The sequence below is a fragment of the Felis catus genome, chromosome F2 (genome assembly GCF_018350175.1).
Source record: "Felis catus isolate Fca126 chromosome F2, F.catus_Fca126_mat1.0, whole genome shotgun sequence".
In the NCBI taxonomy this organism is placed as follows: domain Eukaryota; kingdom Metazoa; phylum Chordata; class Mammalia; order Carnivora; family Felidae; genus Felis; species Felis catus.
The window spans coordinates 51654161-51671251 of NC_058385.1; the positions used below are offsets into that span (position 1 = coordinate 51654161).

The window sequence follows — 17091 nt, forward strand, 5'->3', positions numbered from 1 at the left end:
AATATCTGCTGTCTCTTCCATTGAGGGGACTGATAGTGGTGCACTTCATCAGTGGAACTGCATTGGTAGTTTCCAAAGTGAAGAACAGTTTTCAAACTCCAGAGTGTTGTCTATATATTACAGATTTATAATTGATTGGTTTATTCCTACACCTTCACCCACACCTAAAAACTACGGTAGAATAGGTTCTGCTCTGAAGAAAAGTGTGCAGCATTTCCTGGGCAGCTGTGCTCAGGGATGTCCTAGGTACCACTGCACAACTGTCCTTAGTACTAATAAATATCATAGGGCAATTGGCACAATCTTTAATGAAAATGTGATTTTCTTTTCCTTACATGATGAAAGCACTGCTGATTTTACTAATGAACGATTACAGGTGTATAGTTAAGAATAAAAAGAGATTTTCATTTCTTTCTGTACTAGATGGTAAAATAACTTCCAACTCATTACAATTTGATTGGTAAATTTTACCTTAGGCCTGTACATACATATGAAAAATATCAGACTCCTGATGAATAGGTTACTGTCCAAAGTTTCTACTCTCCTCTATTTCCTTTTAGGAAAGTATTGGATTTGGTTTATAGTTATTAACTCTTTTGATATAGACAGTTAAATGTGTGTGTGTGTGTGTGTGTGTGTGTGTGTGTATTTTATTAGAGTGCATGCACATGTGAGTCAGGGGGGCAGAGAGAGGGGGGGAGAGAGAGAATTCCAAGCAGGCTGCATTTCCAGCACAGAACCTGAAGTGGGGCTTGATCCCACAACCCTGAGATCATGACCTGAACTGAAATCAAGAGTTGGACCCTCAACTGACTGGGCCACCCAGGCACCCCAAGGCAGTTAAATATATTGAAAAGACTTGGAATTTTAAAATAATAGTAATAAAATCAAGGTTTATGTTTCATCTTAGGAAAACATATCAAAATATAAAGTAGTACTACATTGAAATCAAAATACCAGTACAGTATGTTAACCAAATGATCCATGTTTTTTCATCAATTATTATTTTTTTTAAGAGAGAGAGAGTGAGCAGGGGAGAGAGGCGAGGATGGGGGAGAGAAAGAGAGGGAGAGAGAGAGAGAGAGAGAGAGAGAGAGGGAGGGAGGGAAAGGGAGAGGGAGACGGAGAGGGAGAGAGAATCTTCAGCAGGCTTTACACTTAGTGTGGAACCCGATGTGGGGCTTGATCCCATCACTCTGGGATCACGACCTGAGCTGCAATCAAGAGTCAGACACTCAACCAACTGAGCCACCCAGGCAACCCTTCCATCAATTATTATCCTCAGGTTAAATGTATAAAAATAATTAACACCTTCCCAACTCATACCATTTCCAAGTATGACTGTTAACGTTGTGTATTTTTATAGCTGATCTTAGTTTAAATAAATATAGTTTAGTTTTGAGAGATAGAGATACAGACAGACAGCAGGGGAGGGGCAGAGAGAGAAGGAGACAGAATTCGAAGCAAGCTCCAGGCTCTGAGCTGTCAGCACAGAGCCTGATGCAGGGCTTGAGGTTGTGAACTGCAAAATCATGACCTGAGCTGAAGTCAGACGCTTAACCAACTGAGCCACCCAGGCTCCCCAATCCTTGTTTGAGTTTTTAAAAAGGAACTTACCATCTCAAAAGTTTAATTCCAAAATTTTTGTAGAAACTTTATGTGTATACACACACACACACACACACACACACACACACACACACATCCCCACCATCTATACACACCATACAGAATGTTAGCATTGAGAGAATTTAATATAAATCACATATTTAAGAACAAACATAAAATACATTAGATATGACCTTGGGCAATAGGCATTAGGAATTCAAGGAGAGTTCTTTTTCTGATGTTTTTAAATCCTTCGTCTAGTGAGTCTGCCAACAGAGGCTTTTATTTGTAGGGAATTAAATCGCAACTACTGAAGCAGTTCTGATAATATCCACCTGCTTTCCTGTTATTAAAGAACCTCGTAGCACATTGGACAAAACAGCCCAATCTCACCTATTTTATTTCTAGTAGAACTTCACAGGCTGGTGACAAGTCTGTAGTCATTTAAGAGGCTTATTTAGTAACTAAATACCCAAGAAGGGTGAACTCTGAATCATGGTAAGACAAACTAACGATGTGGTTGTGAAAAGTATCATGAGGCCCAACTGCTAAATTCCAAGAGTCTGTCCAAACATTAGCGTTTCCATAGTGCCAGCGAATCCATCTGCAGGGCACTGAAGCTAGCAGCCGCGTGCCCATAGTTTGGGAAGTACTCATTATTAACTAGGTCATGTTTCAAGGCAGCACCCCAGATGGCACCACATCCAGCTTGTGCTGAAATAATACCAGCCTTATTGCCATGCCTGTCTCCTATGCACACTCCCCCCCATTTTTGCCAAGGACATCCTTGGACATCCTCCTTGATTTCCATCTATGCCCAGCGTCTGTTACCTTTTTTAGACGTTTTTTTCTTACCTTTGAAGTTTACTCTAGATGTCTACTTATGCAGATTTTACCTGATTAAAAATGTTCGGGAAAGAAATAAAAGGACACCCATGCTAATTAGTTCACAGCTTAGCACTGTTCAGATTGCAAAGCCTTAGGAAAATTTCTACACTTGGCAAGAGATATCTTACTCCTGTTCTTCTCTTAAAGGCCAGTGAAAACAGCTCCTCCTGAAGTAGAGTGGCAAAACCAGATCGTTTTGTGGCACCAGGTTAGGTCCTACATTACGAGCAAGTTGGCCTTAACTTCTTGTGGGGTAGGGGTGCTGGTGAATAGAAGCATTAACAAGACAGACCACAGTCAGGGCATAATTTTCAAACCCCAGCGTGTGCAGAGGGAAGCAGACAGAGGCCTTTCTTCCTAGGCTGTGAAACGGAGGTTGGCTTTGTGACAGTTTGCTTCTCCAGTCTGAGCAGATGGATGAGAGTGAAAAGTAGGAGTGTGATGAGAGGTGGCTCATCTCCCCTTCACTCTAGCCTTCCAGAAGTCAGCAAGGAGGACCCCTGGTTGTGTGCAAATGTGGCTCCCTAACAGATTGGCCTGTAGTCTGAAGACACTGCTCTCATTTCTGCTTCTCTTCACCAGTCAAGGTGTGGAAATGCCCTGGGGCTATCCTATTTCATGCTTCCCTGAACTCCTAGGGGGCTTCTCCACTTAGAAACTGAATTTTTGCAATGATTTTTGGTGGAAGAAACCTAAGTTTTCATTCCACCCCAACCTATCCTTTAAATGACCTATGTTTTACTCTTTCTGCTCCTTGTTGATGCTGGTCCTTACATCTAAGGACCATGTTTACAGAATATTTTTTTTTTTAATTTTTTTTTTCAACGTTTATTTATTTTTGGGACAGAGAGAGACAGAGTATGAACGGGGGAGGGGCAGAGAGAGAGGGAGACACAGAATCGGAAACAGGCTCCAGGCTCTGAGCCATCAGCCCAGAGCCTGACGCGGGGCTGGAACTCACGGACCATGAGATCGTGACCTGGCTGAAGTCGGACGCTTAACCGACTGCGCCACCCAGGCGCCCCGTACAGAATATTTTTAACCAGACTCGATTGCTTTTTATTTTCAACTGATAAAAACCATTCTAGTTTTGGTAATCCTCTATGAAATGGAATTTAAAACACATTTTATCTCCCTGTCTTTTATGAAGATATAAATATTAGACCATGTTGCAAAGATTAAGCACGTGGATAATATTTAAAATTGAAATAAAATCGAATAAAACTGATTCTGAAATTAATTTAATACATAGCTATTGATATCCCAGGCTTTGGGATCAAGCACTCTGAGTTAGAATCCTGGCTCTGCTAATTACATGTTTTGTGAACTTGGGTAAGTTACATAAATTTTCAACATCTCAGTTTCCTTATCTGTAAAATAGGGATACCAGTATTTATTTTTTTCTGTGTTGTTGTTTATTAGTAATGGCATATGCAAAGTTATTAGCTTATAGAAGGAATTCAACAAATGATTGCTCCTAAGTGGTAATGCAGGGATGTCGCTAATTCTAATGTTTTGTCTGTCTCAGAGTTTTCCAGATTTTACATATACACTCCTTTAATTTGTTTAACAAACATGTGAAGAGAATCCATTATATTGAAGGTTCTGAGGGCTTTTAAAAACTCTTAAGGGAATTTATACCTTCATGAGAATGATCAGTTTAGCACAAATAACTTTTAAAATAACTTTGAAGGACAGCTTTTTAAAAAGTATGGCACATTTTCCTGACTTTAGAAATACTGATAACTCAGGGTCATGACTATGATCATTGTTTAAATACTGAGACGTACTGCCTTGATTTGTCAGTCCTATTCAGGTGTGAAAGGATCTTTGTTTCCCATTACACTGCTTGAATCTTGAATCTTATTATCTGGTTTTCATATTTGCTCTATCTGTGCCTTAATGTTTTCATTGTACTTCCACATTTCAACTTTATTTCTTTATTGTAATTATTTTTTTAAAAATTCAGTATAGCTAAATAAATAAATAAGTAAATTCAGTATAGTCAACATACAATGTTATATTGTTTCACCGATTCTATAAGTTACTCAGTGCTCATCACAATCCCCTTCATCTATGTCACACAATGCCCTGCCCCCTGACCTCCCTTCTGCTAACCACAAGTTCTCTATATTTAAGAGTCTTGTTTTTTAAATGTTTTTTTAAATGTTTTATTTGTTTTTGAGAGAGAGAGAGAGAGAGAGAGAGAGAGAGAGTTAGAGGAGGGGCAGAGAGAGAGGGAGACACAGAATCTGAAACAGGCTCCAGCCTCCAAGCTGTCTGCACAGAGCCAGATGCAGGGCTTGAACTCACAAGCTGTGAGATCGTGACCTGAGCTGAAGTTGGATGCTTAACCAACTGAGCCACCCAGGCGCCCCAAGAGTCTGTTTTTGTTGTTTGTCTCTCTTTTTTTTCTTGGTTTGTTTTGTTTTTTTAAATTCAGCATATGAGTGAAATTATATGGTATTTGTCTTTCTCTTACAGACTTATTTCATATATCCTCATATACTTCATATACCCATATATACCCTCATAAGTATATACATATACTTAGTTCATTATACCCTCTTGATCCATCCCATTGTTGTTAGAAATGGCAAGATTTCATTTTTTTTAATGGATGAGTAATATTCCATTATATACATACCATATCATCTTTATCCATTTATCTGTTGATGGATACTTGGGTTGCTTTCATATTTTGGCTATTTTAAATAATGCAGCAATACACATAGAGGTGCATGTATCTTTAAGAACTAGTATTTTCATATTCTTTGGGTATATATTCAGTAGTGAAATTACTGGATCATATGGTAATTCTATTTCTAAGTTTTTGAGGAATTTCCATGCTGTTTTCCATACTGGTTGTACAAGTTTGTATTCCCACCAACATTTCAGAATTCCTTTTTCTCCACATCCTCTCCAATACTTGTTGTTTCTTGTGTGTGTGTATTTATTTTATTAAAACAAGATTTTATTAAAAATTAATGTTTATTTTTGAGAGAGAGAAAGAGTGAGTGGAGGAGGGGCAGAAAGAGGGAGACACAGAAGCTGAAGCAGGCTCCAGGCTCCATGCTGTCAGCACAGAACCTGATGCGGGGCCTGAACTCACAAACTGCGAGATCATGACTTGAGCTGAAGTTGGACACTTAACCAACTGAGCCACCCAGGCGCCCCCAAGATTTTATTAAATTCAAGTTAGTTAACATACAGTGTAGTATTGGTTTCAGGAGTAGAATTTAATGATTCATCACTAACATATAACACTCAGTGCCCATCACAAGTGCCCTCCTTAATGCCAATCACCCATTTAGCTCATCCCCCTACCCAACACCCCTCCAGCAACCCTCAGTTTATTCTCTGTAGTTAAGAGTCTCTTATGTTTTTGATTCTAGTCATTATGACAGGTGGGGGGTGATATCCTGTTGTGGTTTTGATGTGTGCTTCCCTGATGATGAGTGATGTTGAGTATCTTTTCATGTATCTGCTGGCTATCTGTAGGTCTCCTTTGGAGAAATCTCTGTTCATGTCTTCTGTCCATTTTTTAATTGAATTATTTGTTTTGTTTTTTTTTTTTTTTTTGGTGATGAGTTGCTGACTTTTATTATTTTATCATCTACACCCCAGATTTTGAAAACACATTAAAGGTTAAATATTTATTTAAAGGCATTTAAAACCTTTTGAGGGTTTTAATTCAACAGTAATGAGGCTTATCTGTTGTAATGCTTCACATTAAATCACTAAATATATCTTATCTAAGTATTTTTCTTTTAATAATCAGGAAGAGCGTTCTGGTGGCCTGAGGGATCTACTGAAAGTAATGTAATAATGTGAGGGAAATATGATAAAGTGGTCAGGAAGTCAGTCTTAGGAGTCTTAAAACGCAGAGTTCAAATCCCATCTCTGCCAATTACTAGTTATTTGACCTTAAGCAAGTTCCTCAACTTGCTAAATATTCCATTCTTCCTTCTGTTAAATGAAAATATGAGTAGTACCTACCTCACAGGCCACTGAGATTAATTAAGTAATACATTTAAAGCACTTAGCACAATGCCTAGCACTTAGTAAGAATGCAGTGAGTGAATTATAATGAGAATGGTGTAGACATCAATGTTATTCTTTGGTGGTTAAAAGTCTGATATTGCTACTATCTCTAAATTGTTTCTGTGTTTTCTTTGTATGCTACAAGGAAATTTCACCTTAGTGCTCCCTATCATTGACTAATATTTCTTATTGTATGGTTTAAATTATATGCTATAAAGAAAAACACACTCATAGAAGCATATTTCTCACATAAATGAGTGAAGAACAACTGCATTTAACACCCGGCTTCCTTGTACTTACTAAACGGCATTTTCTATATGGGGGATAACAGCTTGCTGTGTGGACTTTAGGGTCCCTTTTTCCTCGGATGCTTTTCTGCATACTGGCTCCTCCCCCAACCACTGGCCCTTGGTGCAGGTGTGGGTGGAGCTTGTGAGACATCAAGTGCCAGGTAACAGAACACTTATCAGATCAGACTGGGCTCCCACACAGCTATAAGGTTGCCTGCTCACCTGCACAGAAATGACGAAGGACAAAAACAGCCCAGGGTAGGTGGGATCTATCAGCTTTGTCTGTTGTTACTTCCTCTGTTATATTGCAGAAACATTTCCTAGTTCCATTATCAAATTGATCTCTGATTTCTGTGCAAGTGGGAAATCAAATCTTTGTGCTTATGGGAGCAAACATATGGATTTCTGTAGCCATTTGTTTCCTGGTGAAATGGGACCAAGAACAAGGCAGCCTGCCAAAGGCATAGGTACTATAGAAAGAGAAAACCTTTCTGACCTGCTTGGTTTGCTATATCCATTACATCTGATCCCTTTCAAAACCATAATGCTTTGTAATTTTTAAATATTTCTCCTATTTTTATCTCGGCGTCACCAGTTACTAACACCTCTTCTGTATGCTTTAAATGATTTAAATGGCATGGGGAGATCATCATACATTTTACTTTACATTAAAACTATTGTAAGCACTTATTATATATTTCAGTATGTTGTATTGAGCTTGCTACATTATTTAAAATCATTTTTAAATAGTTACTTGAAAAAGTGAAAATTATGTGAAAAGTTTTATTTACGTTTCTCTGAGAATAATAGCTTTCTGAGCACTTTCTGTTTTAAATGAACAAAATGAAGTAGGTGTAGCAACATAGAAATCTGTTGGATATTCTTGCTTTTCAGTTGTTTCTGGGCAGTGGTGGATGCCTATGTGATCTTTAAAAAATTTTTTTAATGTTTATTTAGTTTTGAGAGAGAGAAAGAGTGCGAGCCAGGGAGGGGTATAGAGAGAGGGAGACACAGAATCTGAAGCAGGCTCCAGGCTTTGAGCTGTCAGCACAGAGCCTGAGTCAGACGCTTAACCGACTGAGCCACCCAGGTGCTCCATGGGATCTTTTAGAATATTGGATATCATAGACGTGCAGAAACTCATCTCCCACCCTCAGAACTAAACTAAATTCCCTTTACTCACTAATAATAATAATAATAATAATAATAATAATAATAATAATTCTCCTTTTGCTATAAGACTGCATTTTCTTTTTCTTTATTTCAGTAAGATGCAGTCAACAGTATTGATATTTTTAACATTATTCAAGTATCAAAATTATCTTACATTATTTGAAATAATTAAAGCTTTTTCTTTCTTCTTATATGAAGTTTGCAAGGGGGTAGGTTGGGAAAAGGACATAATTTTTGAAACTCGAGTGTTTAACTAGATTACTTAATTAGCATTCTGCTGCCTGGTTGATATTTATAGTTGACCATGAATTTGCATCTTGGAAGCTAGAAAACCACAATCATCTGGAAACTTAATTAAAAGCACATAGATTTTGCTTGAGTTAAAAAGAAATTTTAGAAGGTAAACTTTCCTAATTAAGAATTAACCCGCTACAGCAGATGATATCCCTTTGATCACTTTTGACTCTGTTTAATAATGAGAAATACTTGCAGTTCTTGCCTTCCTTTCGCCAACATTTAAATGAGGAAAACTATCCAAAGTTCTGAGCCAAAAAGCAGGTAGTTACACAGAACATGCTTTAGTCACAAAACCAGTGGTGTCTTCCAGAAACTTTAGCAAATTATTTCTTTAGAAATAGCCCCAGATACACCACCACTTATATTAGAAGATGACAGTTACTGTTTAATACAAGCGAACATTCTGTGCTTTCTGTGTATCAGCAGTTATCACAGCCACTTCTGTGAGATTGGTGTAATAATTACTATTGTAGTGATCAGTATACTGAGGTATAAAAAGAGTAAATACATATCCCAACATTACACAACTAGTAAATGTAGCAATAGGGTCAATAGTAGCTTGGTAATTAATAAATTTGAAAAGTTAGAACATATTCAGCCCAAGATTAATTTTTAAAAATTCTCCTTGCACTTTCTTCATTAGTAAGTCACACTTACAAAACATGTTCTTATTCATATAAATAAAACACTATATACATGTATAAGGAAAAAATTATGTTGCATCCCCTTTTTAAGTAATACTCTCCTGGCAGTGAAGAATATCCTTCCACATTTTTCTTCAGACTTAAACAACACCTGTGTACTCTCCCACATGCATACATATTTTAAACAAAAAATAACAATATACTATGAACATTACTCTGAAATTTGGTATTTTACTAAATTACCTATCACAGTAGAGTGATGTGTACTCCAGGCCAGTGTAATTATAGCTCAGCTTTGCATTCCTATATAATATTTCATGGGATGGATATGCCATAATTTATTCATGTTATGATGGATGTTTGAATAAGTGAATGATCAGTTGTTTTAAGTGTTTGAAATAGACACCTGATAGTGAGATGAGCTAGATGCTTTAACCAAAGCTAAGGTGTGATTATGAAGGCATTCCTCATAATACTGTAATTTATTACTGATTACTTGATAAAAATCATGCTTGGCCACATCCCAAGTGCACATTTCAATGCTCCCATCACTTTTAAGACTGTAATTGATATCATCATATTTGACTGTATGTAGCATCTTAAGTTTAGATTCCTTGAAGAGAACCAGAAGGACTTAGGAAATGTAAAAATTAGGAAATGTCCATGTAATGTTAAACTTTACTCATAGGAGAAAGATGCACTAAATCATTGCAGTCCTCAACTTTGGATTGGAAAGGAGAAACAAAAGCAATCAAAACAATAAACAAGGACAGGAAGCTCTGAGATAAACACATTGCTGGGGATATTCTCTATAAGAATATCCTTCCCATGGCTGATGCAACAGTTTATATAACAAAGTCCCACACCTCCTGTGGCACCAACCAGTATTTCATATAGACATCTCTAAGCCATCTTGGTACCTCGTGAGCTTAGGAGAATTATTCCATAAATATTTTTGTATTTCTATTTAATAGAGCTCTGAGAGGGATATTTTTTCTTTTTTTTCCCAATGATGAGTGTTTCTCCTTTGTGCCTCAGAAAATTCCATTTTCTTATTTCTCAAGAACAAGCAGCTCATTGGGTTGTTTAACTTTTCCTGCTTCTAGAATTAAAGCAAGTTTGCTTATCTGGCAGTATTCTGGAAAGCAGCAAAGATAGTGAGAACTGGTTCCATCAGGAATTGGGAAATGAGAGAGAAGGTAACACATTCTTTGTGCTCCTGTGGGACCCATCAAAGCTAGAGATGTGGAGCCTAACTCCATTCACATCTTAAATGTCTGAAAAAGAATTTACATTGTGTTTATTCACTCAGGGTTTAGTATTATGTGTGTGTGTGTGTGTGTGTGTGTGTGTGTGTGTGTGTGTGCATGTGTTCTTGGAGATGACAAGAATACAATCATCTGAGAATGTTAGTTTTAACATTGATACTCTGATACTCTGAACATTCTATTCTGGGCCATCTGGAGTCTAGGGCTGCCTCAGAGCGCATAATATCGGAAATCTTACAAGTGTATATGCTGGCTGTAATGTAAATATGTATTTTAGTTATACAGATGAATTCGACTCACTTGGAAACAAAAACGTATCCAGAAAACATGTCGAAGTAAACATGTCCAGTAAACATGTCATTCTTTATGTACTATTTAGAATCAAGGATTTGTTCTTATAATTTTGACATTTTGAGAAAGTTTGTGTACACATAATCATTCACTTCAAAGCAAGTTCGGGTTTTTTTTTTAATTTTTTAAATCTTTATTTAATTTTGAGAGAGAGGGAGGCAGAATGTGAGCAGGGGAGGAACAGAGAGAGAGGGAGACACAGAATTCGAAGCAGATTCTAGGCTCTGATCTGTCAACACAGAGCCTGATGCAGGGCTCGAACTCATGAACAGTGAGTTCATGACCTGAGCCAAACCTGAGCCCAAGTCAGACACTTAACCAACTGAGCCATCCAGGTGCCCCCCAGTATTAAAGCAATTTGTCTGAAAATTATTTTTAATTCAGAATAGGATGGTTTTCCTTGTTTTTCAAATGTTGGTTCTGATGATGTTTGACGTATGCTGGTGGGAGCATTAATGATTCAGAAATAGCACTAAGAGGGGTGACTGGGTGGCTCAGTTGGTTAAGCGTCCGACTTTGGCTCAGGTCATGATCTCACGGTTCATGGGTTTGAGCCCTGTGTCTGTGCTGTCAGCACAGAGCCTGGAGCCTGCTTTGGATTCTGTGTTTCCCTTTCTCCCTGCCCTTCCCCTGCTTGTGCTCTGTCTTTCTCTCAAAAATAAACATTAAAAAAAATTAAAACTGTCACTAAGAAACAAAGTTTATATAGTACGAAATTTTGTTTTCTAGAAATGCTACTATCTATTGAGACTAGCAATAAAAATTGTTAAGTATTGTACGCATCTGTAATTTACTTCAACATAGATTTTTTTAGCTTCTTTTTGGCAAGGCATTTGACTTTTTGTTACAAAAAGATTCCAACATGAAGAAAATAGGATTCTTGTTCTTCAGAGTTATACAGGTTAGTGGGTGAAATGGACTCGCACGTGTAAATAACAAATATGGTTGATACCATCAGGAAGGCTGCTGCAATGCTCAAGCAGTGAGTAGCTAAAACCACATGAGGACATGAGATTATGTGAGGCAGGGGAGTACACTGGACTAGATGCCTGCTGTGAACACAGTTTGGGGCCCCAAAGTCTGCCACGTATTTCAAAACAGTTTTTTGCGTGAAGCACACAAACCGTGGTCTTGTCTCTGACTCCATCAGCATTTGATAGTTCTTTTTCAGAAGGTCATGTGTGTAATCAAAGACTCAGGACAAATGAACTTCATTCATTCTTCGATGGTAACTTTAAAATGATACAACATGGATGCCAAACATATATCCAAAAGAGAAGATGATATTAGCTAAATTTTATATGGCTTTCTAGTTTCTTAAATTTGTGAAATCCATGTAAGTCTGAACTCAAAAACAGCACTATTTTTAAATCTTTTCTGTAAACATGATCGTAAACCAACATGGTGATGTTAAAATAATCATTTTTATTTTATATCCTTAGGCATACTATGTGTAGAAATATGAGAGAAACTTTGAATAAACTGGGAAAATTTCCCATATGTTGCTGTCTTTACAAAAAAGGATCTTTAGACCACTCAGTATCTATGGACACCTTTTCCATTACATCAAAGTGCATCATGGAATAATTCTGAAAACAGAGCCACCCATTCCTTGAAATTGGACTTGTAAAGAAACAGGATTTTAAATTGGTCAGCAGTTTACTGCTCCCAGCACTTTGCTTTTTCAGAAGCATTTTATTTTATTTTATTTTATTTTATTTTTAAAATTTTTAATGTTTATTTTTGAGAGAGAGAGAGAGAGAGAGAGAGAGAGAGAGGCAGAGTATGAGCAGGAGAGGGGCAGAGAGAGAGGGAGACACAGAATCTGAAGCAGGCTTCAGGCTCTGAGCTGTCAGCACAGAGCCCGAGGCAGGGCTTGAACTCAGGAGCTGTGAGATCATGACCTGAGCCCAAGTTGGCCGCCCAACCGATTGAGCCATCTGGGTGCCCCAGAAGCATTTTAAATTAATTGCATACTTTAATAGGACTTACTAGTCATCTCTTCCCTTGCGTTTTATCATTTATTTTGTTACTTGCTGAAAACTCTTTTTAGGGTTGATTTTATATGCAATCCAATTTAGAGTCCTAAAATTTTTCAAAGACCTATTTCAGTGGAAATATCGGCAATCCTTTAGTGGGTCTATAGTGCTCTAGAGTGAAATTGAAACACTAATGTGATGTAAGGTCCCTTGGGTTAAAGGCCCCCTTGTTTCTCACCACTGTCAGTAAGCATGTCTATACATTGAAAATTACTCTCTATATGCTTTGCTCTTTCTCAGCTCTGTTTTTACACAGGCTTACCTTCACCCAGAACCCTCTTTCTTGCAATGCCTACCTTGTGGGCTCTTTGTACTGCTTCTACAAGCATCTGGTCCCATGTGACTCCCCCTTGGAGATTGATTCCCACCTCTGGCCAGTGCTTCCCCTTTGAGCTCTCCCACTGCCTCCCTTAGTTCTCTATTTCTGCACACCACACACTGGGGTAATCACATCATCTGTTGATCTCTCTCCCCTTCACCTGGGAAGACTCAATTCTTTGTTTTCCTAGGGCTCATCACAGTGCCTTGTCCTTGGTGTTGGGTGATTTAAGGCCGAAGTGTACATACCGCTTTTAAAGTGAAAAATCTGTTTGGTGATTAAATAGCTCTTGAATACTATCCTGAATTTCCATCAGCGTGAAGGCAGTTTAAATTGTCTGCTGGTTTTCTCTGATCAAGAACTCTGAGCACTGGGAATCATGTTGCTTAAATCCTCTTTCTTTCTCTGCCTGTGGCCGTGCCTTAATTCAGGCCCTCATTATATCTCACACAAACGATTTCAAGATCTTTCTAACTAGTCCCTGAACCACCAGTCTCCTTTCCTGCCCTGCAGCCTGTATATCATCGAGAGAGCTAAGTTCCTTCAACACGTATCTCATCACATCATTCCTGCTCTTAAAACCCCCTGGGGGCTCCCTATGTACTATGTAGTCTAAGCTTTCAGCCCAGCATCAAGACTGGAGGCTGGAAGCAATGTGAGATTTGGAACAGATCATACTTGCTCATCATTATAGCCCCAGCGCCTGGCACAGTGTGGCACGTCCTCGGCATGCTATCGCGTGCTGAGTAACCTGTTTTAGCAAATCTAAGATGTCTGTGATCACAAAGCACAACATTTCTCACGTACCACTAAGGAAAAATAATCTGCACATTAAACTATGGCACAGTTCTTTCTTTCTTATATCCCTTTGAGTTTTAATTTCTTTCTTCCTGAAAGACTTTTTAGACATTTTTAGGGGGGGAAAGGGGGTTTTATCTATTACTCTTGCACCTAAGTAAAAAGCAAAATATGAGCAAAATAAGTGAAGGTTAATTAAGCTGAGGTTCTTAAAACTTTGCCGTCAAAGCTTGACTTTTCTGAGTCATTGATATCCATGTTTTGTTCCACATAAGATTGTTCTGTATTTCACAGGAGTATTTGTGTTGAAACATTTCTTAAAGTGATCTTATTCCAAGCTGCTGGCATCTACTTTGCAAGTTGTTACATGCATTCACAGATATGGTGTTAAAGATGAAAAGAATAAAATCCATCTCAGAACTGATGAAGTAAGGAAGTAAGCGAATTGTGTGTGGACTGAATACATGCTATTATTAATCTGTGTCCAGCCTACCCTTCCAGTCTGTGTCCCCTCCACTCAATCCCACACACTCTTTCACTGGACTTTGAGATTTTGTGAATGGGAATAGATACTTTTACAGCCCTGTGCTTTTGCATTCATTCCTACTCACTCTGCATGAAATTTACTTGTCTATTCTCAAGCCAACACTGGCCTTTTGTGATCCAGTTTAAAAGCCGTCTCCAAACCTGCATTCCTCGCTTCCCCAGATGGACTCAGTTTCTGCCTCTTTGGTGCCCTCTGAGCATTTTGTATATGCTTATTTTAACACTTCTTACATTTTTTGTGACTCCGTGGACAAGGATAAGAACTGGCTATGTGGCAATTTTCTCTGTGCTCTTGATGCTTGCACACAGTTCTTTCTCAGTAAAACTTGAATAAATATGATGTAATAATATCTCATTCCTCTCTGTGACTGTGGATTGGTATGGAGTGAGAGAACATTGATCCAAAGTTGTCCTGGGGGGACTTCTGATACTATTGCTTTGATACGACTGGTGCCCTCTGCTCAGCATCATGTAACAAAGAACTTGTTATTTTGCTTTCATCAGAATCTTTAAGTTCTTCATTGGTTGAGGACTATGTTTTAAAAAAAAAAACAAACAAAATCTCACTAACCTAGTATTTGTGTACATTTCAGCAGTACTTTACAACCTATTTGATAAACAGTTATTCACATCTTCACAATTTTTGCACTAAAATTAAGAGATTAGAGCCTTAAAAAGACCATGAAAAGCATTTTTAGAAACTTTAGGAGCAAACTTAAAAATCTCAGTTGAAACATTGTCTATTGATAAAAACATTAGGCAAGGTCAAATGCCTGTCCTTTAAAAGTGCCTTCTCATTTTATTAACAAGTGTCAAACAGCGAGTCTGTGTCCAAATCCCTAAAGTTACCCATGAGTCGTTCTATTTATAGATGTTAACATAACTCTCAAAGAGATACTGACAAAGAAACAGGTGATGACCGCCTGGAATAGTGTCCCTTAAAAGTGTTTTCTGGTCCAACCTGCACCTTTCACAGGGGATACTGGATAGAAGTGCAGTATGGGGCCACAGCTTCTGAGTCCTGGAATTCTGGATAATTCCTACACAGAAATTTGAGAATATGTGTTTTAAGATTATGATCCACTGAATCTGATATTGCAGATGATACATTTAGTGTTTTCCTGATAGACCTAAACTAATGCCCAAATTCCTAGAGAGATTTTTTTTCTTCTGGGCTGTGAAAGTCTTTGTTGTCAGGTCCTATAATTCAAAACTTTGAAAATTATTTTCTACAATATTTTCATCATTAGTTTTTTTACTATTAAATGCTATAAATGTAATGACATTTCACTTCAGTGTCCTAAACAATGGGAGTTAATAACTCACTTGGAGTACACCCAGGAATGCCTGGGTGGCTCAGTCAGTTAACTGATTTCGACTCAGGTCACGATCTCATGGGTTCTTGAGTTCGAACCGCACGTCAGGCTCTGTGCTGACCGCTCAGAGCCTGGAGCTTGCTTCAGATTCTTTGTCTCCTTCTCTCTCTGCCCCTCCCTTGCTTGCACCCTCTCTCTTTCTCAAAATTAAATAAACATTAAAACAATTAAAAAAATAACACATTTAAAGTACAGATAGAAGAAGGAACTAAGAAGACCATTTCATATATTATGCTTTCCAGAGGAAATAATTTATGCATAATATAGAATTAAACAGAGAACTTTTTAAAAACAACTGAGTCACTGCGAGCACTCAGAAAGAGAGATGTGAGTCATCCTAGGTCACCCAGAGGATGGAGACAGCAGGAATAGACTGCAGATCCTGTGCTTCCATACCATAGCCACTTCCTCCTTCCTCTGACGTTTTTGAAATCTGTTCATTGAGTCATATGATCATGCTCATGTTTCCTAAATAGCTTTTCATTAAGGATTTTCTGGGATTCTTCTAGTCTATCCAGGTAAACATTATTTACAAGAAAAAAAGAAGCATTGGGTTATTTACACAGTAACAGGGAAACTTGAAAAAATGATCAAATAATTGAATTTGAGTAAATCTAGTACCATTGTCTGGTTTTATTTTTATCGATAACATATTTATGTTGAAAATTGATAGCATCAATGTAGTTTGAAGGAAAGAGACACACAATCCATTTCAAGAGCTATTGTAGCCATTTTTCCCCCACACCACAGATTCACCTGCATTTTTTCTTTGCAGCTTATGTAACCTCCAGAACATCCATCTGTGACAGATCCCATCACAGTAGATGAGGCAGCTGCTTGACTGCCTCTGGAAACTTGTTAATCTCTCTGCCCAGCCCCTCCTTCAACTGGGTTCTTATCAGAGTCCATGTCCACCAGGGATAAGAGATGAATGGAGACTCTGGAATCCAAGAAACCAAATAAATAAATTGTGTGTGTGTGTGTGTGTGTGTGTGTTTCTTCCTGTAAATTGCAGTATTTATTCAGTTCATTTTGCATAAAGATGTATCACTAACTGACCCCTAATTAAGTGGCTAAGACATCTGATTGGTACCTTTTCTTTATCACATTGTTAGATAATTCCAATCAAAGTTGTCAGTCTTTCTCCACTTTTAACTAGGATTTACTCATTTGATATTTAGTGATTGGTTATAGGAATTTACTCAGTACTTCCAGTGAGCAAGTCACTGTGCCAAGCACTGGGACTCAGGTGAGCAAGATAATGACTTCCTTCCAAACACCTTGTCTTTCTACTACTATGGCTTGGGCTCGAGGCACCAACTGTTAGGAGTAATCGTCTCTCCTCCTGTCCCCATCTATAATTAGCTAAGCATTTTCTATCCTACACAGCAGTCTTTCACTAGGAAGAAGGTGGGCCAGTATCTTAAAAAGCCTAGGACCTAGCATAGCT

General features: G+C 38.0%; 1 protein-coding gene across 4 annotated transcripts in view; it reads left to right on the forward strand.

Annotated features, from left to right (window-relative positions):
* OXR1 (oxidation resistance 1) overlaps positions 1–17091 on the forward strand; it is a 453716-nt gene that overhangs the window by 161977 nt on the left and 274648 nt on the right. For 2 of the 4 annotated variants that reach the window (XM_019823026.3, XM_019823029.3), the window contains exon 1: positions 7048–7088. The exons of the other annotated variants lie outside the window; for them this stretch is intronic. In XM_019823026.3, the coding sequence (XP_019678585.2) occupies positions 7063–7088 (26 nt within the window). In that variant the 5' untranslated portion in view covers positions 7048–7062. Of the gene's footprint in view, positions 1–7047; positions 7089–17091 lie in introns of those variants that run through there. 4 annotated transcript variants of the gene reach the window in all.